The sequence below is a fragment of the Mastomys coucha genome, unplaced genomic scaffold (assembly GCF_008632895.1).
Source record: "Mastomys coucha isolate ucsf_1 unplaced genomic scaffold, UCSF_Mcou_1 pScaffold7, whole genome shotgun sequence".
Classification (NCBI taxonomy): domain Eukaryota; kingdom Metazoa; phylum Chordata; class Mammalia; order Rodentia; family Muridae; genus Mastomys; species Mastomys coucha.
This window is the reverse complement of record NW_022196913.1, coordinates 91,740,216-91,764,982: the sequence shown is the minus strand read 5'-3', so window position 1 is coordinate 91,764,982 and position 24,767 is coordinate 91,740,216. Positions and strand designations below refer to the sequence as shown.

General features: G+C 41.8%; 1 protein-coding gene across 6 annotated transcripts in view; it reads left to right on the top strand.

The window, feature by feature from the left end:
- Samd12 (sterile alpha motif domain containing 12) overlaps positions 1–24,265 on the top strand; it is a 451,523-nt gene extending 427,258 nt beyond the window's left edge. For 3 of the 6 annotated variants that reach the window (XM_031358000.1, XM_031357998.1, XM_031358001.1), the window contains one exon: positions 16,015–24,265. In XM_031358000.1, the coding sequence (XP_031213860.1) occupies positions 16,015–16,037 (23 nt within the window). In that variant the 3' untranslated portion in view covers positions 16,038–24,265. Of the gene's footprint in view, positions 1–7,067; positions 7,113–14,443; positions 14,509–16,014 lie in introns of those variants that run through there. The other 3 variants (XM_031357996.1, XM_031357997.1, XM_031357999.1) reach the window with 2 other exon arrangements.
- Positions 24,266–24,767: the final 502 nt, after the last annotated feature.

Genomic DNA, 24,767 nt, shown 5'->3' with positions numbered 1-24,767 from the left:
CACTGCCCAGCTGTATATACTGTTTTTAAGGGCCACATAATACCAAGTTAATCAGTCACCGTGCTGAAATGGGAATAATTTAAATTACTAAATGTGTTGCAGTGCTTGAGGGCACGAGTAGATGTTGGGAAGGTTTCCCTAACTGTTATTTTAAGATACATTAAGCATTCCTTGGCACCTTGCAGAAGTAAGTCATAGTTTTACCCTGTATTGCACACTGAGTGAAAGTGTGCCAGGGGTTTCCTGTCCTTTCCCTTGCCTGGGTCAGTGCCATGTGGGGAAAGCACAGGCAGCAGTGAGGATCACCCTCCCTCTTCTATACTACCATGGCCAAGGTAGGAGAGGCCCAGGCCACCTGTGCTATAACATGAGGATCCTATCACTTCTTACATGGTCCTTTTTAATTCTGCCGTGTTCATGTGTCGAAAAGACTATAATTCAAGTTGGAACTCAAATGCATGCAATACAGTCCCCTTCTTGGAGTTTCTTTAACCAGGAGAGAAATTGGGCAGAATTCCTCGTCATAACTGTAAATAGCAATGAGGACTCCTCCAACTCCTCACTCCTCAGGAATCTTGCCCTTAGTGAGGTACAGAACATTATAAGTCATGGACTCTGTGTGAATGTGTCTCAGTGCACCAGGAACTGCCTGAGGATAAGAGCAAAGGTTATGTGATATTCCTTTTTCATGTATCCAGTTTTGGTATAGTACCTGGGATAGCAATCAAGAAATGACATTGAGGCTATAAGAAGTAGTACATGACTCAGTCCCACCCTTGTGAAGCAGAGGAAGTAGCCTCATGAGTTCAAAACAGCCTGAGTTAGCTAGAAAAACTGTAGGAAAGAAGGGAGAAAAACATGTTGAACAGGCCATGAAGCCCAATGGTCAGTTGCATCATGGATGAAAATATCTATCTAGAAGTTTATTCTATCTATTCATTCAACAGAACGAATAGGTGTGCAGAGTTCCAGAGCAGCTTCCCATTAAGAAATTCTACTTGGGCTTAACATGCAGGGCAGGTTACCATATGTGTTTAATCACAGCACTGAGGAGGAAGAATCAGGTGGATCTTAGTGAGTTAAGGCCAGCCTGTCCACGTAATGAGTTCCAGGCTGGCCAGTGCTGGAACTAAGACCCCAGCTTGGACCAAAGAGTGCTATCCTGGAGCCCCAAAAATGGGCACACTGGTCTACCAGTTCAGTTCCCAGCACCTACATGAGCTGGATCACAACCACTTGTCACACCAGCTCTAGGGATTTCAATGCCCTTCTGAGACTTCTGTAGGACTTGCACTCATGTACACACACAACACACAACACACACACACACACACACACACACACGCACAAATACACATGGATACACATATTTAAAAAAAAAAAAAAACACTACCTTAACAATAAGCTCCAGGTCTTGTCTGCAATGTTGACCACATTCCAGTGGAAAAAATACAGTACATAGTACCCATCTCCAGAATACCACAGCCCACTCCATACAGGCTCCATCAAGTAGTACTAATGCACCCCAGCTTCTCTGTGCATGAGTTTTCCCATTTTGAAGTGGAGCAGATTATCATATCAACCACCGAGCAATGAGGAGACTTTAAAGGACCCATGTGAACCTCATTTTTGCATGACAGCGTGCCACAAATGTGAGCTGTTATTGTGCCTTCTCTTCTGTGTACCCTGATTCCCTCATCAAAACAGATAATTATAGTAGTAGCCCCTGATCCCTGCTCCCCCCTCCCACCACCATCATTTCCTTTGGGTCCTGACAGGCTGAAATGCAATTAAATGTGTGAAAACACTTTGTAAGTTAAATGCTGCATGGTAAGGTGGGGCAAGGGCCTGTAGCTTCCTATCCTTAGCAAAAAGCCGGTCCCAGTTGTCTGGACCACAAGGCAGGGAGCTTATGTCTCTGAACTGCTGGCTGCAGGTGTGTGCATGCGAATGGCTTCTCTGGATGCAGAATGTCCAGGTGAAGGACTTTGCATTTGACTGGTCCAAGATTATGTAAAGATGGCAAGGAGACACCTAAGCCAGAAATAAATAAGGTTTAAACCCTGCAGCCTTGCAAATCAGTGAAATTTCAAACTTCATACTTTTGGACATCTGGGCTCTATTACCTGAAATCCCATTAAAGCTTCAGCTTCATAATTCTGCATGGAAACTGGTAAATTGCAAGATCCTGCTGATGGCCCCCAGCCAGTTCAAGCAATTAATCACAAGTGTCCCCAAGTAGGTTTGTACTTCGTGCCAAGTGGATTCTTTGAGGGGAAACAGTGTACACAAAAGAAAGTGCCCAATCCACACAGTTTCATAGCAACACACTTTGTAGCTCTGCCCACACAGAGAAATTATCTGTTACCATTAAGACATCCAAGCCTCATAACTTTTTCCTCAATGGAAATTAGTACTCACTAGCCCAGGGAACATCTCCAAATCTCGTTAACTGTAACATAGTCTATGACCTGCTGATTCCAGTTTAGGTAAACCAAGCCCAATCCTTTCTCCACCCCCTAGTGAGTTGTCATTGGGGGAGGGGGATGGCTTGGGCTCAGTTTGAGCAGAGTACCTTTTTTTTTTTCCATTTCATTTTTTTTCATTCCATTGTGTCCATGCCCCAAAACCAAAGGCCACAACACTGTAACCTTGGATCCTGGCTTCAGAATTCTGCCAGAGAGACTCCAATCTGGAAGAGCTCATAGTAAAGGATCTAGTTCTCCTAAGGTTTCCTGCTTGGTTTTACCAAGTCCAAGAGGTTTGAATAAACGAGCTGATCTTCTACACTTCAGCATATATATAAAGTTTTCCTTAATTACCGTTTTGTATATACAGGGATTCTGGGAACGTGTAGGGAAGCAGAGAGGAAGATTCAAGCCACACTAAGGAGAACAGGAAGGAGGCAGGTGTGGACAAGAAGAAATTTACTGTATGAGTGACAGCAGAAGGTCTTCCTCTTGCTGGATCACTTTCTTTTCTGAAGCCAGCTAGCTCAATCTCTGTCTTCGTTTTCTCCTCTACACTGTAGTAGCCACTTGGCTACCATGTTTACATGGACTTGTATTTACATGTGGACATGCAAATTATAACAGAAGTACAATTAAAGTATTTTCCATAGGCTGGAGAGACAGCTCAGAGTGTTAAGACCACTTGCTGTCAAATATGAGAACCTGAGTTCAAATCCCAAGCACGACCATATAAAGCCAGGCACATCACTACCATACCTGTAATCACCACAGCTATAGAATCCACATTCTATAGGCAGATCTCTGAGGCTACCTGGACAGCCAGTCTAGCCAGTGATCTAGGTTCAGTCAGAGACTCATTGACTTAAAAAAGTAAAATGGAAAGTAATAGACTAGGATACCAGACATCCTCATGTAACCTCCACACAAGTGCATGTAATATGTATCTGATACACTCATACTATCACATACACTACACACACCCACACACACCTACACACACACACACAAAGCGCACTCCTCATACTTCCCTGTGCTACTGTACTCCAACAGTTAGAACACTTTAGTCACACACACAAAGCTCAAGCAGCCAGTGTGCTACAGTAGAAGGATGGGAGCCCTCGGACCTTGCTAGATCGCAGTCCATGTTTTAGTGACACCGATGTGGTCCGTGTTCTAGTGCCACTGGAATCAGCCTAGAGCTTGTAGAATGCCATGATCAGCAATACGCCATCCTGTGATTCATCACAGATTGAAAGTTAAGAAGCACTCGCTGCAGTACCCTCTGCTTTAAGAGTGTGTGCTGATGTTCATCGTTGGCTGTCACCTCTGTTTGTTTTCTTTTAGCTTGCATAGCAGTGTTTCGCAGAGAGGCTCTTCTAGGCCTTGTTGAGACTACACATTGAAATGGAGATACACTAAGCATGCCTTGTGGACTCCCATGGAAGGGTGCTTTTCTCTTTCTCTTGAAAAAGCTTCAGACACTGGAGAAATTTTTTTTTTTAATCATTCCTTTTCCAAAGCTTAAGTAAGGGTGCTTTTCTGTAGAAGGTGGTGTTGAATTGGCCAACAGGGAACTCTTGACATTAAGTAAAGTGAAATAGTGCAAACAGGCTGAAAATAATAGAGGAGTGAACGATGGGGGGGGGGGTGAACACAAGCAGGGAAAAAAGAAAACCTGAGTTTGCTCAGACAGTTGGCAAGCAGGCGAGCAAGGAGTGAGCTGGGTTACAGAAGCCGGGGTACAGAAGCCAGGAAATAAAGTAGGAAGCAATCCCTTTGGATGTTCCCGGCCAGCTGGCTGACATTGCAGAGGGGGGATTTCAACAGCAACTGGGCTTGAACCTCAAAGTATATATTCCTGTGCTCTCTCTTTGATTCATTGTTGCTACTATCAGCAGACTGAGTTTTTCTATGAAAGGTTCATTGGGCTTTTAGCATGGCTGTCAGAGTATACTGACTTGAGGCACTTACCTCTCTGTCCAGTGCAAAGGATAGAATCACTGAGGTTACCCCAGACTAATTGGCTGTACAGATGCATCCCTGCTGAGAGCAACTGAGATGGATGTCCTTTCTCCCAGAAGTGCATCTTTCTTTCGTATAGGTGATCATCCACCGCTCTCCGCTGGTATCTGGTTCACTATAGCTATGAGTCAGAGGAGAGTTTTGCTAGTCTAGGTAAAGTCATTTCTAAAGACCCAAGGCAATAGATACCCTAAATGCTCATAGATTTTTAGATAGCTACATATAATGAAATGCCTATCCCATTTCTCTTTAGAGAGCAAGAGTGGGCACTCCACGCTAGCTCTTTCTACTCATACCTGAAAGAACTGCTAACTTTGCTCGCACAGCTTTCTTCATATGTTCATTTGAAAATTCATTCTCTCCTTCTACAAACACATCAAGAGCAACTTTGATATCTCTACCCCCCCCCATTTTTTCCCACAGCACAGAAAGAGATTCTTTTTCCCTGAAGGAACTTGAGGGTCCTAACAGTTTCCAGAGAGGCACTTAGACTATACATACTACCAGCCCCTGCAACATGATGAGAAATTCAAGTCCATGGTCCTACTCTAAAAGGAATGAATCTAACCCCTCCCATTTGGAGTGCAGAAGTATGTCCCGAGTTCCCTGAAAGACTTCTACACATCATGAACTGCTTACCTAGAGACAGATACATCATCAATTGATGCTAATACAGGGCACAGCAGGTCCTACTATAGTGTTATCATGTGGATTCGAAACCCCACACGCCACATACCCTCAAAGCAGTGTAGAACACTTACTTCATCCAGTTTCCAAAGGCATATGTGCAGACACCTGCAGGAAGCATGAGGTACTATAAGGATGTGACATGTCCAGGTCCCTGGGATGTGGCATAAATTAGATAGCTTGCATAGGTCTCAAAGCCTAGACTTGCCTGCCCTATTCTACAATGCGGCATTGGCTCACTGCTTTATATAATATCCAGGATTCTTGTTATTTTGTTATATGAAAAGAGCAAAGCTATAAACCACATTTTCCCACAGCCGATACCACTTTTCTCTGTCTGAAGAACAAATAACTACTCGTTAAATACTGGGGGAAAGATGTGGGTGTCTCATGGTCTACTGACAAACTGGCTTCATGAGCATTACTGTAGCTCTTGTTAAACATATAGCTTTCCAATTTTCCCCCTGGACATTTAGAACCAGAGGGAGAGAACTAGACAAAGCCAAAAAAGAAAAAAAAAAATTGAGAAGCTCCCTGAGGTGAGTCTCACGCAGGCAAGTTGGAAGACCTGCAAATGTCAGTCTTTAAACCCTGGAAGCTGCAGACACAATTTAACCTGTGTGACTCAAGACCTGATTTCTGAAAGGTTTGGTTCAGGTTAGTTTTTCTGTAGTCAGGCTTTTAAATTTAGAGTATAGAGCAGTGGATCAATGATTAAAATACTCACCGCTAAATCATGAGGACCAGAATCCAGATAAAGTTGAACAGTGTGTGCATATCTGTAATTCCAGAACTACTACGACAAGATGGGGGACACAGAAAAGACAGTCCCCAAAAGTCTGGGAGGGAGCTGGCCAGACAGATGCAACCATATACTACAAGAAACTTGTCTCATGCAAGGTGAAAGTCAAGGATTGCTCATGTACTCACACAGCACACATGCTGGGGATTATGTGCATTGTCATTCACATAGCCTGGGGATTATGTGCACTGGCATAAACACAGCGTGTCTCTCTCTCTCTCTCTCTCTCTCTCTCTCTCTCTCTCTCTCTCTCTCTCATGCACACGCATGCACACGCACACAGAGAAAGCAAAAGAGAGATTTTGAAAATTTTTTTAAAAATTAATAACATAGCTGGGCGGTGGTGGCACACGCCTTTAATCCCAGCAGAGGCAAGCGAATTTCTGGGTTCGAGGAGGCCAGCCTGGTCTACAGAGTAAGTTCCAAGACAGTCAGAGCTGTCTGGAAAAACCAAAAAAAAAAAAAAAAAAATTAATAACGTATACTTTTAGAGACACATAGTAATTTTGTATAGCTATGAGATACACTGTGATCATCTGAAATGTACACAGAATAATCAAAGCAAGGAAAGTAGAATTAGCTAAAGGTACAATAATTCCTCAGCCAGAGCACTGAGTAACAGTTCCGTATGTAGCAGGGGCCAGTGTCTTCCCACCCTGCCTCGCTCAACCTCAACCCCCTTGCCCTCCTACCTAGAATGGAGGAAAAAAGGAAAAAGCTCAGCAAGCCTTCAACACATTCTTCCCTTCTCAATAATTTCAAATAAGGGAGATTTGCCTCTGCACCTGGATCCTTCAGAGTCCATGAGGACTGCAGAGTCAGACTGCAGAAACCCTTTCCTCTTACCATCTCAGGAGCCAGTCAAACTCTAATAGGAAAAGAGAAACTATGGCATAAAGGGACGATGGTGACAAAAAATCCTTCCATCCTTTGTAAGAGTTTATTTCCTACTCAACACTTCTGAAATAAGCAAGCACTTGAGCATGTCTTAGTCAAATCAAGAGATAGCCTGGCCTAAAGGCCACAGCCAGGCCTGAGTCACTTATTTCTCTACACCTGGCTTTTTTTTTTTTTTTAATCTGTAGAGTGAAGTTAGTATCCCCACTTAACTTGGTTGCTAAAACGTGGAGCTAGTGCTGAGCTAGGCACATGGTGAGTACCTGGCTATTGATACTTTTTACTGTATTTTCCTGTCGTTTGGAAACTGTATTACTCAAAGATCTCCATGCAAACAGAATACCATCAAATGATGTGTGTGTGTGTGTGTGTGTGTGTGTGTATGTGTGTGATTTGATGGTGTGTGTGTGTGTATGTGTGTATGTATGTATGTGTGTATATTTGTGTGCCCATATATGTGTATATACATATACAAAAACATATATTAGACACCACAGACTTAGTATAGGTGCAGGCTCACTTAATTATAAAAACTGCAAAGTCTCAAGATCTACTAGCTTGAAGAGAAAAGTCTAGCTCCACTCTAAGTCTGTATCTAAAGGTGGAAGACAACCAACGTCTTAGCAACAGACAACAGAAAACACTAGTTATCTGTTACTCGTCCTTTGCCTGTTCAAACGTGAGGCCTACCCACATCATGGAGGGCCATCAGCTCTTCCTAATTTGCTAACTTAGTCATCATCTCTCACATAAATATCTTTATAGAGACACTAGAATAATGGCTAACTACATATGTGGACACCCTGTAACTCAGTTTGAATTGACACAAAAAGCTAACCTTCACAGCATGTTGGCTTCCACATTTCTAGGACACACGAGGAAAAAAAAAAATATATATATATATATATAAATATATATATAAAATCTTGTTAGAGAATCTGACCTCCATCCTCACAGAGGGTAAAATCATAAAACCAATTCTTTTTTCCAGTTTTTTTATTAGATATTTTCTTTATTTACATTTCAAATGATATCTCCTTTCTCAGTTTCCCCTCCAGGAAAACAAAACAAAAAACAAAAAAAAACCCTGTTCTCTCCTCGCTCCCCCTGCTCACCAACCCACCCTCTCCTGCTTCCTGGCCCTGGCATAACCCTACACTGGAGCATAGAACCTTCACAGGACCAAAGATCATCAATAAAACCAATTCTTTAATCATATTCTCAGTGAGGGGGAACCCTTTAGTCTCTTATGGGCAAGGAGTGGTAGAAATGGAACCAGTACCCCCCAAAACCACATAGCCTGGTAGCGAAGCTTAGCTTTATGGCCACATAAGTCACCCTTTGTCCTCCCCTTATCTTGGAACATCTTCCAAGAGTACTAATTAATTGATTGAGCATACCTGTCTAAATCACCCGATCTTGATTTTTCTAATGGCATGCCTGTGAGGGTTCTAGAAGTTAGCAGTGATTTGGTTTTAAAGGTTTTGATTGCACTGAATATAAAAATCAAATAAGATGAGAAAATGATGACTAGGAGAGGGGTTTGAAATTCGCCTTCTTTCCTGTGCAGACAAGAGGCCCACTTAGGTTGGTTTTTATCTTGACCTATTTTGAGAGTGATATATTTGGCTCACAACCAAGAATAGAAAATAAGCAAAGATCTGGTCTGCTAAAGCAACCTCGGCACATTTGACATTTCAAGCTGAAGAAGTCTTTCTTCCATAGCTTTCCTATGCATTCTTAGGTGTTCAGCAGTGGCTTGACCTCCACTCTCTAGATGGTAGTAGTAACCTCCGTGAGTAACGACTGGAAATGTCTTCCACACCGTGCCAGTTGACCCTCATGAAACAAACTTGTACTCATTTGAAAACCACTCAGCCATACTGTGAAAGACTATAAACTGTTAAAAGAGAAATGAACTACCTCTCTGTAGGTAAAACCTCTTCTATAGCACCCCATAGTTAGGATTTGTGTTTAATGAAAGCTCTTTTACACCACACAATGACTTGTTTCTCTCCTCTATTCCTATTTGAGTTAGAGATTTTTTTTTTTTTTTTCCTAACATGCAGTCCATCTTACAGTCAGTGCTTAGAGCAGATCTGGTTTCTGGTCTCAGCCCTATGCATTCTAACCACAGGACAGTGACAAACTCATGTACCTGCCCTCCTTTCTCTTCGCGTGATTATGGAGACCCCTGAAATGGCACTGGTGTTCCAGTTAATTATTTTCTATAAAATCTTAGTCAGTCCACAGTGCCTACTCAGTAAATCTTAGACCTGCTTATTGGCTGTTATTTTGGGCAACTGCTGCACTAACTCACACCTGATACAAATTACAAAAACATATCCAGAAGCAATTCCGGCCCACCCCCAAAGACCTCAAACTTAACTTGCATGAAAAACACATTCTTTCATGAAGACATGTCCCTTTCTTTCTGAATAGAAGACTTTTCTGGGGAGAAGTCTTATTTGTTCCTTTCCCATCATAAGATGTGGAGTTACCTGACATAGTATCTTTCCCCTGAACATGCCTAGCATTCTTCCCTTGTTGCTGGGGTTAAAGGGAGTAACCCTGAACACTTAAATCCCAAATCTGTTCCCCAGCCTTCTGCCAAGCTGCCTGTTGCCTGCCAGGCAAGTCACTGCCTGCCTTTGAAGTGTCAGAACCTCCCTTTATCAGGCAACTGTCTGAATGTCTGCTCTAATCTAGAGGAGAGTGGAACCAGAGTACAGGGATTGTGCCCTGGAAGGTGGCAAGAGCGTGCAAAGGCCTGACATCGGGACATTCTGTTTCTTTTCCTAGCCCTTGAACGTGGAGATATTTGTGTCTCTGATTGTCATTGGAACTTTGGGAACTTGTGATAATAATAAAACAGTAGATATTCAACAGTTCTCTCTTATTTGCTAAGCATGGTGTGACATGCCTTTCCTATGAGCTCATTTTGTCATCGAGGCAACCCAGTGAGGTGGAGAGTATGTACCTATTTTAAAGATGAAGCAACTGAGTTTTGGAAAAAAAAAAAAAAGATTCTTAGTTTTTATGTCACACACCTGGTATGTTGTGGGGCGGGGACAGCCTGGTCCCCAGTCAAGCAGAGACCTGGAACCTCTGTGACTGTGACTCGGAAGGTGTTTTGGCCACGCCTCCTGGGCCCCTGGCTCTTGACAAGCTACAGCCTCTCACAACCCCCTGCAGAGAGGTGTGTGGCCAACAGTCTTATAGGCAGTCCCCCAAGCTCCTGGTATTCTGTCTGGACTCCACCCCCACAGTTACCTGGCAACAGCCAGGATAGCCCAGCCCACTATAAAAGGAGCTGCTTGCCCCCCTCCTTGCTCTCTTACCACTTATCCTCTTGCTCTTATTCTTGCTCCCTTGCTTCCCCTCTCTCTGCCTTCCCTTCCCTCCTCTCTCCATGTGGCCATGGCCAGCCTCTACTTCCCTACTCTCTCTCTCTCCTCCTCCTTCCCTCCCTCCCTCCCTCCCTCCCTCCCTCTCTCTCTCTCTCTCTCTCTCTGCCTTTCTACAATATATGCCTTAAAACCCTGGACCATCTCTCCTTATCAGGATCCGCCGTGCTGGAGCAATGGAGTAGGTTTCCCTCTAATGAGCAGCGTGTCTAACCTTCAGTAGGGAAGCCTCCCTGCGCTCCAGCCACTACTGAGCAAGCCAAGCACTCTTTTTTTTTTTTTTTAGATATTTTCTTTATTTATATGTCATATGATTTTTCTTTTCCCAGTCTCCCCTCCCAGGAACAAACAAACAAACAAAATCAATAAGAACAAACCCCTGTTGGCTCCCCCCTCCTCATGCTTGCCACCCCACCTTCTCCCACTTATTGGCCCTGGAATTTCCCTGCACTGGGGTACAGAACCTTCACAGGACCAAGGACCTCTCTTCCCATTGATGATTGATTTTGCAATTCTCTACTATACACATGCTGCCAGAACAATCAGTCCTACCATGTATACTCCTTGGTTGGTGGTTGAGTCCCTAGGAGCTCTGAGGGTATGAGTTAGTTCATATTGTTGTTCGTATTAAGGGGCTGCAAACCCTTCAGCTCCATTGATCCTTTCTCTAGCTCCTTCATTGGGGACCCTGTAAGGCCAAGCACTCTTGTCCTCTCCTCCCTACCCTTTTCCTTTCAGCCCCCGGGCCAGAGTCCATCCAAGGGTCCCCACCCATTCTCAGTTCTTCCCAGACATACAGCTTTACAGCAGTGTCTGGCATATCGGAGAGCAAGAACCTGTCACCCCTGGCCTCCGTGCAGCCCAGGGACCCCAGAACTGGCTCTTCCGTGGTACCTAGCCCAACTCCAGCAGATCCACAGGGACCCCAGACTGCACCTTCCTCACCCACGAAGCCTGCCTGGCAGTTCCAGGGCAGTGTGCTATCAAACTTCCCAAGTCCACCTCACCCAGCAGCCCTAGACCCAAGCAGAGGCGGGACCCCATGTTTGACCCACAGTATGGGATGAGACTGGGAAGTGAGCAGAGATCAGCCAGAACCCATGTTCTGGTCAATGCTCTCGATCGCTGTGTTTGAGGGCTTGGCTATTTATCCCATACTCTGAACTAAATGTGATTGAGTCCAAGTGTGCAAACTTAATTGCTAGATTAAACAAACCCCAAAATGAGACCTCATCAACATCGTTTCCATCTAAATTTCACAATTATACATTAAGTACTTACTATATATTTGATATTGCGTGGTGTCTAAGTAATATGCAAAGAAGACATGGAAGCACCCTCAAAAGGCTGAAGAGGAGAAGGTTGAGGCTTTGCTTATTGGTAAGATGCTTGCTAGGCATATACAAGTCCTGGAGCTTAAAAGGTGGGAGGTGATAATTATAGTAAATAAAGGGTTTGTAGGGGATTTGGTGATAGAAGTTTCAGAAGCCATACTATCACACAGGATGGAGTTCTTGACTGTATCTAGAAAGAGGAAAAAGTTTATAGAGCATGTGCTACCTGGAGAAGAAGGTCCTGAAAGATGGAGGACCATCTTTCAGTTGGTATGGAGTTAGTATTCATGGTGTCAGAGGTATAAAAAGAAAGCATCTGAGAAGAAAGGAGTTACAGCATACGCCAGAATCTTTGTGGTGAAATGGGGAGCTATAAGGATTCTGGGACACCTGGAGCACAGGGGCTGGAGCCCAAAGCATGTACCATATGAAACTTCCCACTGAACGGAGCCGAAGGTGCCAAACACAAAGTGCCCTTTTGCTTTGACTAAATGGAGCAGGTTTTTTTTCGGTTTTATTTTAATTTTGTTTTGTTTTATTTTTGTTTTTGAGACTAGGTCTCATGTATCCTGATCCAGCCCTCAAATTTACTATATAATCAAGAATGACCTTGAACCTCTGATATACCCGTCGCTCCTCTCCATTGGGATTGTAGATGCATACTACCACCCTGGGTTTATGCAGTGCTAGGGATTGAACCCAGGGCTTCATTAATACTAGGCAAACTACTGTAGCTGAGCTACAGTCCTAAGCCCCATTCATGCTGAGGCCACACGGGAGTCTGTACCTCGTGTTTGTGCATGCACACACACACACATGTGAAGGCCAGACGTTGGAGCTGCATGTTTTCTACTGTTTTTTTTTTTTTTCCATCATATTTGTAAGACAAGGTCTCACTGAACCTAGCTAGATCTCCTAAATTAGCTAAACTGGTTGGCCAGTGAGCTCCAGGGACCCTCCTGCCTCTGCCCTCCCAGCACTGAGATGATAGACACACACCATACACCTAGCTGTTAGTCATTTGTTTTTGTTTTTGAAAAAAGGTCTCACCGTGTAGCACTGGCTGGCCTGGAATTTGCTTTATAGAGCAGGCTGGGCTCAAACTCACAGAGACCCATCTGTCTGTACTTTCTGAGTGTTGGGATTACAGACATGCACTACTATGCCTAAAATCAAACTCGGCTATGTAGAAGTTGGGGTTCTGAATTCAGGTCCTCATGCTTCAGTGGCAAGTATTTTATCCACTGGACCCACCGCCCCAGCTCTCTGCAAGTTATTTTGTTTTTTTTTTTTTTTTTTTTTTTTTTTTTTTTGGTTGGTTTTTGTTGTTCTGCTGTGTTTTACATTGTTTTCAAAGACAAGGTTTCTCTGTGTAACTGCCCTAGTGTCATAGTATTAGCTCTGTAGACCAGACTGCCTCTGCCGTGCTGGGATTAAAGAGGTGTGTACCACACACCTGGCATAGGTTCAGATTTTAATATAACTGAGTACATTCTATATCCAACTTGAGTAAATATTGACTTCTTGTGTCCACTGAACCTAGTGCAACATGGGGACTCCGTTAAGAAACACCAAAGGCTGACTGCAAGAAGCATCGGCGAACAATGAAGGCTAACCTAATAGAGTAGAAAAATGTAAAAGATGACATGATGCCACAGTGTACTTCCTTCTTTGCCCATTTCTTCCCTCACAAATCAGGCATGTGAGGGTCATATCCGAACGTCTTATCAGTCCTGAAAACCCTACTATTTCTGTGGCCTCTATTGCCTTGTATGTTCGTCTTCTATAAGAACACCTCATAGTTTTTGCTGGTACAAATTAGTTTCTACTCAAATTTTCTAAGCCCACCTATCATCATCGTTCATTATACTGAATGTTCTTGTGGGTGAATACAGAATTTCACTGTGGGGGGGAGGGGAGAATGATCACTGCTCTGGGCAGTTGTATCTTCTACTTTCCACCCATTACACTTTTATGTCACTAGAGTAGAACACACATATCTCTGAATAGAACTTGGACCCTCGTGATCTGTATAACCTTAGGCTAATAACACTAAGGGCCTTGATTGCCTTTTTGGTGAAGTGGGCAGGTTTCTTCTTTCTCTAAGAACAGTATTGGACACTGAAGTTGAAAAGGCATTGAAGTGTAATCGGCTGAGATTAAATCCAGGAATACAAAATAGACACATCTGCTCCCTATGAACTCTTGGACACCCATGTAGAAAACATAGCTATTTGGATGATATACCTAACTGTAATTTCCCTACAAAGGTATGAGTATTATAACTCAGCTTATACTAGGACACGGGGGCTATTACACAGAGAAACCTTGTCTTTGAAAACACACGAAATACAACAGAACACAAAACAACTCAGAGCTTAATTTTTAACTGTCCATTGTTCCTGTTCAAATTTTATTTTGTTGGCTTTTTTCCAAGGACATACATCTCCCAGATCTGATTGTAACAACAGTCTCAAGAATACTGTGCTCTGCTGTGTCTGTTTGCTTGAAATCTATGCTGTGCTTCCTATAGATAGACTGGCATTTTTCCCCCATGTTAGTCTCTCTCTCTCTCTCTCTCTCTCTCTCTCTCTCTCTCTCTCTCTCTGCCAATGGAGTCAATTGCTGAAACACTAGGCATATACAAGTCTCAGAGCTTAAAAGCTGGGAGGTGCTAATTATATTAAATAAAGAGTTTATTGGGGATTTGATGATAGAAGTTTAAGAAGCCATACTTTCACATAGGATGGAGTTCTTAACTGTATCTAGAAAGGGGGAAAAGTTCATAAAACTGTGTGAAAGCATAAAGTATTCTTTTTCTAGATAATAATGGTGAACGACAACTCCCAGGATACATTAGGGAATCACTGTTCAGGAGCATACCCATAGTGAGTTTAATTTTTCTTACTGTTTTCAAAACATTTCAATAATAACATTAGGAGCACATTTCCCATTTTCATTTACTGTTCATATACATTTGTTATATATACATGCATATATTATGTTGTGTATTATACCATATATAACTTTATCCTATTGCTATATAATCAATTAGTCTTATTTTAATGTTCATGTAACTATCCATTATTTACGTACTACAATTTACTTAGCTTAGGTTTCAACAATTGACATGTTTTGATTTTTTTCTCTGTAGTATAAATAATCTCTAAGTTACAGGTTTTTGCTTGTAGCTTCTTGTATCTTTTATATTTTACCTTGGGGTACCCTGCTAGGAATGAGATCACTAGATCCGGGGATATAAATTTTTAATGTTTTTTAAATAAATGGATGTTATTTTTCCAGCTTACAATGCCATGAGCAACATATTAACATTCTACTACATTACAACCTTATCAGAAGTTTGTGTTACTATTTTATATTTAATACACTTGCAAATAACAAGTTTTAATCAAATACTTGCTTACAAATCGTGTATCTTCTCATATTTTGTAAAGCCACCTCAACTCAAAAACCTAGGGATGCTTCTTTTAATCAATAACTCCTGCTGTTGCCCAATAATTTTATGTATTTAGAAAAAGCCTTCATGTATACTCATAATAATGACTTATTGAAGACCTGTATGTGAAGAACTGTAGGCAGTAGCCAGATAAAATAATGGAAAAATTAGGAAACTAAAATGAGGATAATATATCTAGTCCAGAATTCTAAATGTCCAAAGCAATACTAACACTCAAATAGTTCAATCTCTAGTCATATTTCAATGATTTTTTTTTTCTTTCTAGCTTCAAACCTCACTCAGTTTTCAATGTGCAAACTTGGGTGTTCTTAATCATAGGCTTCTCGTATTTCCCCTTTAGTTTCATTCAAGGATTCCTAAGGAATGAAATCACACAGACACATATACACACACACAAACACACACACACACACAGAGACACACAGAGACACATATATACATACATATATACATACATACATACATACATACATACAGAGACACACAGAGTCTCACACACACGCAGACACACACACACACACAATGTCTTGCACTATTTCCGGCCTCATCATGCCCCAGGTCAGTATATGCACACAGCTGTAGAACATGAAATAGATAGAGCCTCTGTTTTCTCCCCTTGTCATGAAACTGAATCCAGAGAGCCAGCTTTGCCCTCTATTTAAGGCAACATCGTCTGGTTCTTGAAATGGATGTCTTCTGTTCTCTGCCAACTGGTACAAGGATCTTTCATGAGTACAAGCCACCACTAATCCATCCTGAGTTGAGTAACCCTCATCTCGGCTAGCCCTTTCTCTTTGTCCTACGGGTGTTACCATTTGTTTAAGGTCACTGCTGCACGTTGGTATGCCAGATTATCAAGGAAGTAACTAACCATGTCCCCCTCCCCTTTTTTTCTTTCTCTTCCTCCTTCTTGCAGCCTCGGCGGAGTGTTCTCCATAATCATGTGAGCCTTGCACTCTGGTGTCCTGCCAGGATGAGCATGGCCTGTTCCCCAGAGAAAGACTGACTCATGGCCCTGCCAGAAGAGATCCTTGGAGCACTGACCGATTAACTGAATTAACTGAGAAAACGCCTAGTCAGTCAAGATTATGAACATTGTGGGAAAAGTCTTAGTTTGCTCTGGATTTTCAAATGAGGTGCATAACATACAGTGCCAACTCGTTCCAAGTGGTCATTGGCAGACCATCAGCTGGAAATTGGCTTCCAGTTTTCATCACTGTGCATAACTCAAGTTCCCCTTGGGCTCCATCTGTGCCCTTCACTTCAAGTCCTGTTTTAGCATGGCAACCACTGGATTATTTCATTAAGTGTGCAGATGGCATGATGTTCTAGAAAAAAATACAAGAGTTCTGTAATCTCAGTGGAAGGATCCAAAATAGTGTGCCCTAGTAAGAATGTAAACATGTCTAGACTATGTTAGTGACAATGTCCAAAGGTGTTCTCTCCAACGCTGCAGCACTTTATATAAGAACACTACACTGAGATGAAATAGCACATTTGATACATGTAGAAAAACAAGTGTTTTCTCTTTTCTTTATAAATCTTGTCTTATTTCTGGCTCAGACTGTCCAAGACCAACTCTGCTCCTAATATCCTCACAGTTGTTTGTGGTAGCTCATTGTAAATAAATATGGCCACAATACTGTTAGACTTCACCTGTTGACACTTAACTGGATACCTGGATTACTTAGAGCACAAAGGGAAGTAGACCTAAGCCTGGTGACTGGAATATTTGAAGTATTGGTTCTTTGTACGCAGGCACAACTTAACACATGACATATGGATACTCTGTACAGGATGCTTCTCTTTGGCTGATGTATACATACCCTTGTCCCATAGAGGAGATCTTCCAAACAAAAAAGAGGATGGCCTTCTTTCCATCAAAGACCATTGTGGATTGCTGCCAAGGGCAGCAGAATGCAATCTCCCTTAGTGGTTCCACTTCCACACTTAGGAAATCTTCCCAAGGTCAAGTTTAAGTCACAGTTCTGGAGAGAATGACCTCCACTGTGTGCCAAGAGAAGTAACAGTTTCAGCCCACGCAAGGTTTCTTCCTCAGCATGAAAATTATTCTTCCTTTTAATACCTCCTGGAATGTACATATGACTTATTTCTTTTTAATTCTCAAAACAAAGCACAGTCCTGGGAAACCTGTCCATTCAGTGGTGGCTTACCTGAACACTAAGGAAGTGTTCATGTCTATGGGTTTCCCCCCCTTGTGATACATTAACATTTTGCCCTGGAAATAGAAACTTGGCTGAATCAAAATCTCAGCAAAGTATGTGATGAACACTCCTTCGCCTAACCCAAGAACAACAGGAATCAGAGACTAATCTTTAAAATACATGTAACAACCTGGATCCCTCCCATAAGCAACCAAGACATGTTGTGTTATCTCCAAACATTCATTGTCTGTCTCCACTTGTAGTCTTAATAAGTGGAAAGAGCTAAATGTGATACACATAGGGTATCTCTCTACATGATGGCTCCTATCAGGATGTAGGCTAGAGAAGAGACTCCTAATAGCAAAGTCAGAAAAATGATGGTTACTATGAAATCTGGACTTTTTATCACCAGATCACCATCAGAACCATCTAAGCCACCAGACCATAATTCTCCAAGAAGCTGGAATTGATCATCCAAACCCAGCTTCCATCCCTATGACTCATCCATGTTCCCTAGTTCCCACAGCAGGGTTTACATGCCCTCCATTCCTTCTTTTCATTCAACAGCCATCTGTTGAGGGACCCCCATCATGTGCCAACAACTATACTGGGTCCACTCTGGTATATAAAGCCTATTCTTCCTGCTTCTATTGAATCATTTCTTTTTCTCAGCACTCCCCTCTTTTCCTACAGTACAAACTGAATTGACACACCCACCCACACTCATCCCCTTCACCTTGCCACAGAAACACAGGAAAATATTTGTGGCAGACAGCAGGTAGATCTCTTGCCTGAATGAGTGGGCAGCTTCATAACATATACACAATCTTGTTAAATGGCCAGCTAAATTGATCAGAGCTCTCAGCAGCTCTTTGTGGCTTTCCTTGATGCCCACCTCAGTCCCTATACTTCCATTCTTTCTATAGATACTACTATTTACCACTACACTGGATTCTCTGGAATGCCAATTCCATAACTACTCGTAAAGGCCCAGAATTGGTTCTAATGAATCCTATAAATCCTGCCAGGTGCTGAGATATTGTAGCTGGGAATTAACTGGTATAGTCAGTGATATTCTGAGACTCCTGCTAACACCCTTGGAAAAATTGACTCACATTATAGTGCAGATGTCCATTAAATGTTCATGGGCTATTGCTATTTTGCCTTTTGCAAAATAATCTGAACAATTAAAAGAGAGTTGCCTCCTTTTTTCTAAGTCAGAGGAATACTGTGACATTATTGAAAGATAATGGGTAAAGATGGAAATGGGAAAAGGCAAAATGAAGGACCTTAAAGAGCCCAGTCGAAAATGGTGTCTCTAAATATGCCTTAATGCTTGGCACAACCTACATATCTGCATATGAGCCCATACTGTTTTCCAAACTGTCGACCTCTGTTTGAAATCATTATAGGTTAGGAAACATGGTGGTACAAAATCTGTGCAGGCACTAGCAAAACCAAAAAAAATGAAGAAATGATTTCCTTCACAACCTCTAGCTTCCTTGTTGTATGGAAATGCTTTATGAGATTGCCCCATGGTTCCTTCTTGCTGTGCTGTGTATGTTGGGGTGGCAAGGTGAACTTTTATCTTACCGAAATCCAGACACGTCTATGATGAGTTTTGGTTCATAGGACATATATATCAGGAGCGAAGGGGTAAATTCCTTGCTACCTAAAGACTGTAAATCATTGAGGCTTAATTTTTTCCTTTTACTTAAATGTGTGCTGCCCCTTTTACGAAAAGGCTGACACTCACAACTATACAGAAAAGACACTCTTGGGTATGAACTGAAATGAACAATTACCAGGCTCTCCAGGGTGCTGGGAGGATTAGCTTCAGATCCAGAACCGAATTTAAATATGCAGAGCAAATCATGCCAGTAGCTTGGGACTTGCCTTAGGAATGATAGAGACCCTATCAACTTTCTTTAAGGGACGTGTCTTACCTTCAAATCCCCACCATAGCTCCTTGACATGTACAGCCACCACTTTGATTTCTACCTCCACAACACTGGTAAACATGCCAGGTTCTCTCCAGAGTCACTCTGCAGCTGCCCAAACAGAGGCATACAGTCCTCAGCACTGAGGGGAAACAGGCCATTTTAACATTCAAGGTGGGGAGGGGTTAGGGGGAGATCAAGGATGCCTGTGAATATAAAGTAAGATAAGAACCTCTACCCAATCCACCCCACACACCCTAAATGCTTTTTTTTTTCTTTTTGTCTACAAATGTTGCATAATTAGTTTTGGATAGCAACAATAAAAGTCTCAAGGAAATAAAGTTTTCAAGACACCCCTAACGTTTTTTTTTTTTAAATCAAAACCTCTTTCCCACACACTAGCAGGTTTTGCGATGTTTTCTTCTGTGTTCTTTAGAGTAATTTTGCTACTTGACAACTAGACTTAAAGCTGCCATAGGCTTAAAATTGTAATCTTTGAAAGTGACAAAAATTGCTTTATTCTTTAAAGGCTGATTCTATTCATCACCTCTCCCACAGCCTCCTCCATCCCATTTTTTGCTTTATTTTATGTGTGATTCTTTTTCTTCTCATCTCCTTCTCTTCACATAATGCTGTAGGTATATTTCAAAGTATTCTATAAAGAACTCAAGCAGAAGCACATAGTCCTCACCACCACCCCCACCCTGACTATTAATTCAGTCTTAAGGTTGACCTTGATGCAATCCAAGCAGTAGTGGGCCCCCATTTCATCTCCAGAAAGTCACTGGCCCATGCTGATCCTTAAAACAGCATCAGTGGAATTAGAGAGGAGAACAGGACAGGAGGAGATATATCTACTAGAGCACAGCTGAGGACTCTATTTCAAAGGCAAGCAAGCCTCCACCTCAATCTCCTTAGATCTGGTTCTAATCCCAGAGCCAGAGAATGGTCCTGTGAACTTTGGTTTATCACAAAACAGAATTCCTAGCAGCTTCAAGATAAAAGAAGGCCGATTCTGTTACTTCCCTCCAGTGATGATTGTTAGCTGGGATACAGAATACTCCTGAAAGTTCCTGCTGAGGGAAACAGTGACCTTTGTGGCACTGACTGAGGGCTGAGTACCAATGCAGACACTTCTGTCCATCCCTGTAGTTTCAGAGGCAAAATCCTGAGTGAGGAAGTGGGAAGGAACACACTATGTCCAAACTCTTAAAGTGTGTAGCATGAAATCTAGGTGACAAAATGAAAAGGGGAGAGACCATTAGGATTGGACCAGTGCTGGTCCCTGCTTCAAATCAAATGACCAAGGAATGACTTCTACGGAACAGTGGAACCTGGTCATGCAAGGTTTTATAAAGAGGACATTTGATTGACCAGATAAGGTGACATAAGAACCTTAAGCATCCAAGAATCCACCCATCAAAACCCCCTCCTCATTAACAACATTTGTAGTGTAAACAACACTACAAATCTGCACTGGCTACTGTTTAAAAGTCACTGGTGACAGGACTCACACCAAATCACAATTCAACTGACACAATGGTGCCAAATGTTGGGCTTTTGATATTCTTTTTGATCATATAAAAGTTTTCAAATTTTGGAACTGAAATTTTGGAGACTTGGTTCAATCAATAGTTTTATTGTTGTTTTCCAAACCTTAGAACTTTCTAGTAGCCTTAGAAAGGATCTTAGAAGTGGACCTTTCTGCCTAAACTGTCTAGTGTTTGCATTTCAGCTCTGCTCAAATGCTCAGGAATCTATTGAGCTGGGCAGTGGTGACACACATTTTAATCCCAGCACTCAAGAGGCAGAAGCAGTTTGATCTCTGAGACCAGCCTAATCTACAGAGCAAGGTCCAGAACAGCCAGGCCTCCAGCAACCCTGTCTGGAAAAATCAAGAGAGAGAGTGTGTGTGAGGGTGTAGGGGAGATACTAATGCCACCTTGTTTGCTGTCGTTTAGGATTCAGTCATTTAGATCAAAGGAAATAAAGAATTAAATCAAATTTTTGAATATTAGCATAGACATAACTATCAAATGTAGATCTGTTTTGATTGGTTTTAAAGAACACACAAATCTGTTTGGAAGAGTTGGATTGAATTACTATCACTCCTCAAGTTCTATGAAAATATATTAAAAGACTTTATGCTGAAACAAAAAATTCTTATTTTAATAGATCATTATTTCACTTGGGAAGGAGAAACTAATTTTGCCTCCAATTTAATACCTCAGCCCCTTACAGGTTGCTTCTATCTCACCCATAAACTGAGCATGTTCTGCTGCCTTCTCCTCAAAAGTGACTCCAGCTTCTAAAATAACACAAAGGCCATGAAGAGACCTATGAAATACACTAGATAGACTCCATGTTCAAGCACAAAAATAGGGTTTGGAATTTGAGTGTTGTCATAGTCCTTGGCTTGAAGATTGTTGAGTTAAATGTACATTGGAAACTGACCACAGACTCAGGAAGCTTTGGACAATTTCCATGTCTGAATCCCATACATTTACTTCAAGATAAGCCTGTGTTTCCTCACATATGAGTTGCAGAGGTGAGGTGTGTGCCAATTCTTCTACATGTTAAAAAGGCCTCTGTTGGAGTGAGGAATGTAGTTAATTTGCTAGTGTTTTCATACCATGCACAAAGCCCTAAGTTGGATCCCCAGCATCACATAAACCAGTAGAGTGGTCCATGCCTCAAATGCCAGTACTTGAGAGAAAAGGGACAAGGGAGAATCAAGAGTTCAAGGTCATCCAGGGCTGCATAGCAATTTTTTTGAGGCTAATCTGTACTACATGAGATCCTGTCTCAAAAGAAAAAATAATTAATGTTAAATAGACCCTGGTTACTGATGGAAACCTTGAAGGTCATGTTAGTTGCTGCTGGTGGCTATTGATGTTCAAATTTCTAGAGCCTTGTCTTTAACCTTCTTCGGTTGGTTGATTATTTTTGAAACAGTGCTGGGAATTAACTCCAGAGCTCTGCCATGCTAGCCAAGTTTTCTTCTACCCATGAGTCACAGCCTCAAGCCATCACTTTCATGTTTCTCCCAGTCCTACCTCAGATCATTAGCAACTGAAGCCTTAGCTTCTGTGAGGGTGTTTACCCCACAGGGGAAGGAGGACTTCTGCTTGCTTGTACTGGCGCTGGGCAATAGGAGGGCTCCATCTTTCCTCTCCCAGCCAGAGAGCTATGTCCTGAGAAGGTTAGGCTGGAGGAGGTTGGTGTTCATCTAGTAAAAGAAATTCACATTGCGAGAACTAAATAAACAGGGCCCTTTCGTTTGCATTGTGCATCTCAGTGGTGACTAGAGCAGAAGAAACCAGTCTGCTGAAAAACCAAGGCAGCTCAAATGTTTTGAAAATAATTCTATGGAAACTCTTGTGCCACTGAATCACCCTACTGTAGTTTTAGTTCATCTGACTACTTAATATTATTAGGCGCTAAGTTAAATAGCTTTACAAGAAAGTTTCGAAAAGATAGATATTGTAACAAAATTACAGATTAGCAGTAAAGAGCATCTGAGGAAAGAAACTATCTGTCTGTTGTGGTTTATATACTAAAGTTATTCTTGGGACTTTGTAGAGATTGGCACTTCGATGATAAAGGGGAAGAAACTGCTCTGAATTCAAGAATGGTGGACTAATAGCAATTGCCCAGGTCTGGGATCCTTTCTGTCGTCAGCAGACAGGGTTGTTTTGAGGACTAGAAGGGGCTAATAGGGAAAGTTGCTTCATATCACATATCTGTGTATAATTGTCATGGCAAACTGGGTATGGACCTTGTTAATGATACTGTTCCTCATTTTTGGCTTTTTCTTCAAAACTCTCATCAATCCTACACTCTGGGATTAAAAGAGGAAAAGAAAGAATGAAGAGAAACTGAAATATAGTATTTTATACGTGTGTGTGTGTGTGTGTGTGTGTGTGTGTGTGTCTGCTTGTGTTCATAAACATACATACACATGAATAGTTGTACTGTCATGCACACACAAACACAGCTTTTTCAAAGAAATGGCAAATAGTCTGAAGAGCCTTTAGTGACAGCATCCACTTGTCTCCATTCCCCCTCTCCAAGGTTCAGAGAACAATGGCCTACCCAGAGATCAGTACAGTTAAGACTACCAACCTTCATATTGAACAAGGCCGCAGAACATGTGCAGTTAGCATGCTGAGGGCATCAATAATTACATAGGCATGGTAGATTATTTTTTAATCAGGAGCTATTGCATGTTAGTATTTGTTCTAGGAAAGAATGAAGAAAAAAATCATATGGTATGAATTAAACTGAGAGGCTGAGGGGGTGAGGGGGCCGTTCAGTGGTGGAATAACAAATAATAAAAAAAGGTTCATTCTTTGACCATATGATTAAAAAGCACATTCTATAACAGTGATCTATGGAGATTGTAGACATTATAGTGTCCTTAAGTACATAGCAAGTCTTAATTGTGTTGGTATCCCAAGGCTTGTTCATTAAATAGGAATCCGCTTATGCACTACCCACAATTGTCCTGCTGTTCTTTTCTTCTTTCTTTTCTCTTCCTTTTTTTTTTGTTCACCTGTTCCTTTCTTTCTTCATTTATCTATTTCTTTTACTCTAGAAACGGTCCCAGGCCCAGACTTAGAAAGACACAACAACGTTATGTGGCGAAAGCAAGAGTGCCTTTTCCATTGGATGTCCACATTGCTCCCGGGCTCCACGGTATCAGATGTTTAGAAACTTTTCTTCTCTAAACATAAGACTTATTCTGCACCACAATCTTGAGCCACCGACTTATGTATCTTGAGCAGCTACCAACTTGCCCTTTGGGTCTCCTTTATATTTTCTTAGAGTATTTCTTTCTATTTTGGGTTTTCGTCAAGAAGACTGGGGAGGGCATGATTCTTTTTAAATTGGTAAGAATAAAGCTGTACAGATTTCTGCCCACTTGTATCCTTAAGCATGATCTCTATCAGGCTTGAAAATCAGCTTTGTCATTTTGTATATTTGACTATTTTGTATTTGGCATTATTCTCTTCCTTATATGCATGGCAATGTATTAAAATGTGGGATTTCTATTACCGTGTAAAAGTGTTTTGATTCTGATTTTCAACATATATTCTTGGCAAAAAAAAATATGCATTAAACTTTTCATTTCTATTTTCTTCAGCTCATCAGCTCTGCAGAAGAAAAAGAAAAGTTAACAGCGTTTTACTTTCCCTGTGTTAGCTAATGATGCAATTCATGGTGGAAAATTGTCCTCGATTATGCTGTGTTTCCTGGAGAAATAATGTATACGAGATGAACTGGTGGCCTCCCTCTAGCTCCCACCACACAGCATTCCCCCGGTACTGAATCCTACCAATCTGATTGCTCTGTCTGTTCAACACTTGAGTATTGAGCACAGCTGGACAAATGTCACAATTCCCTTCATCCTCAGACATGGTAACATATCAGAGAAAGAGGGGACCTAAGATCTTGACTCACCAGTTTTCTCTTGTGGCCAGAAGTCTTAAATACTCACAGTAGCATGGATGATGGCTTTTCCAAACACCTCCTGTCTACATTTCTTTCAGGTGGTGACCACG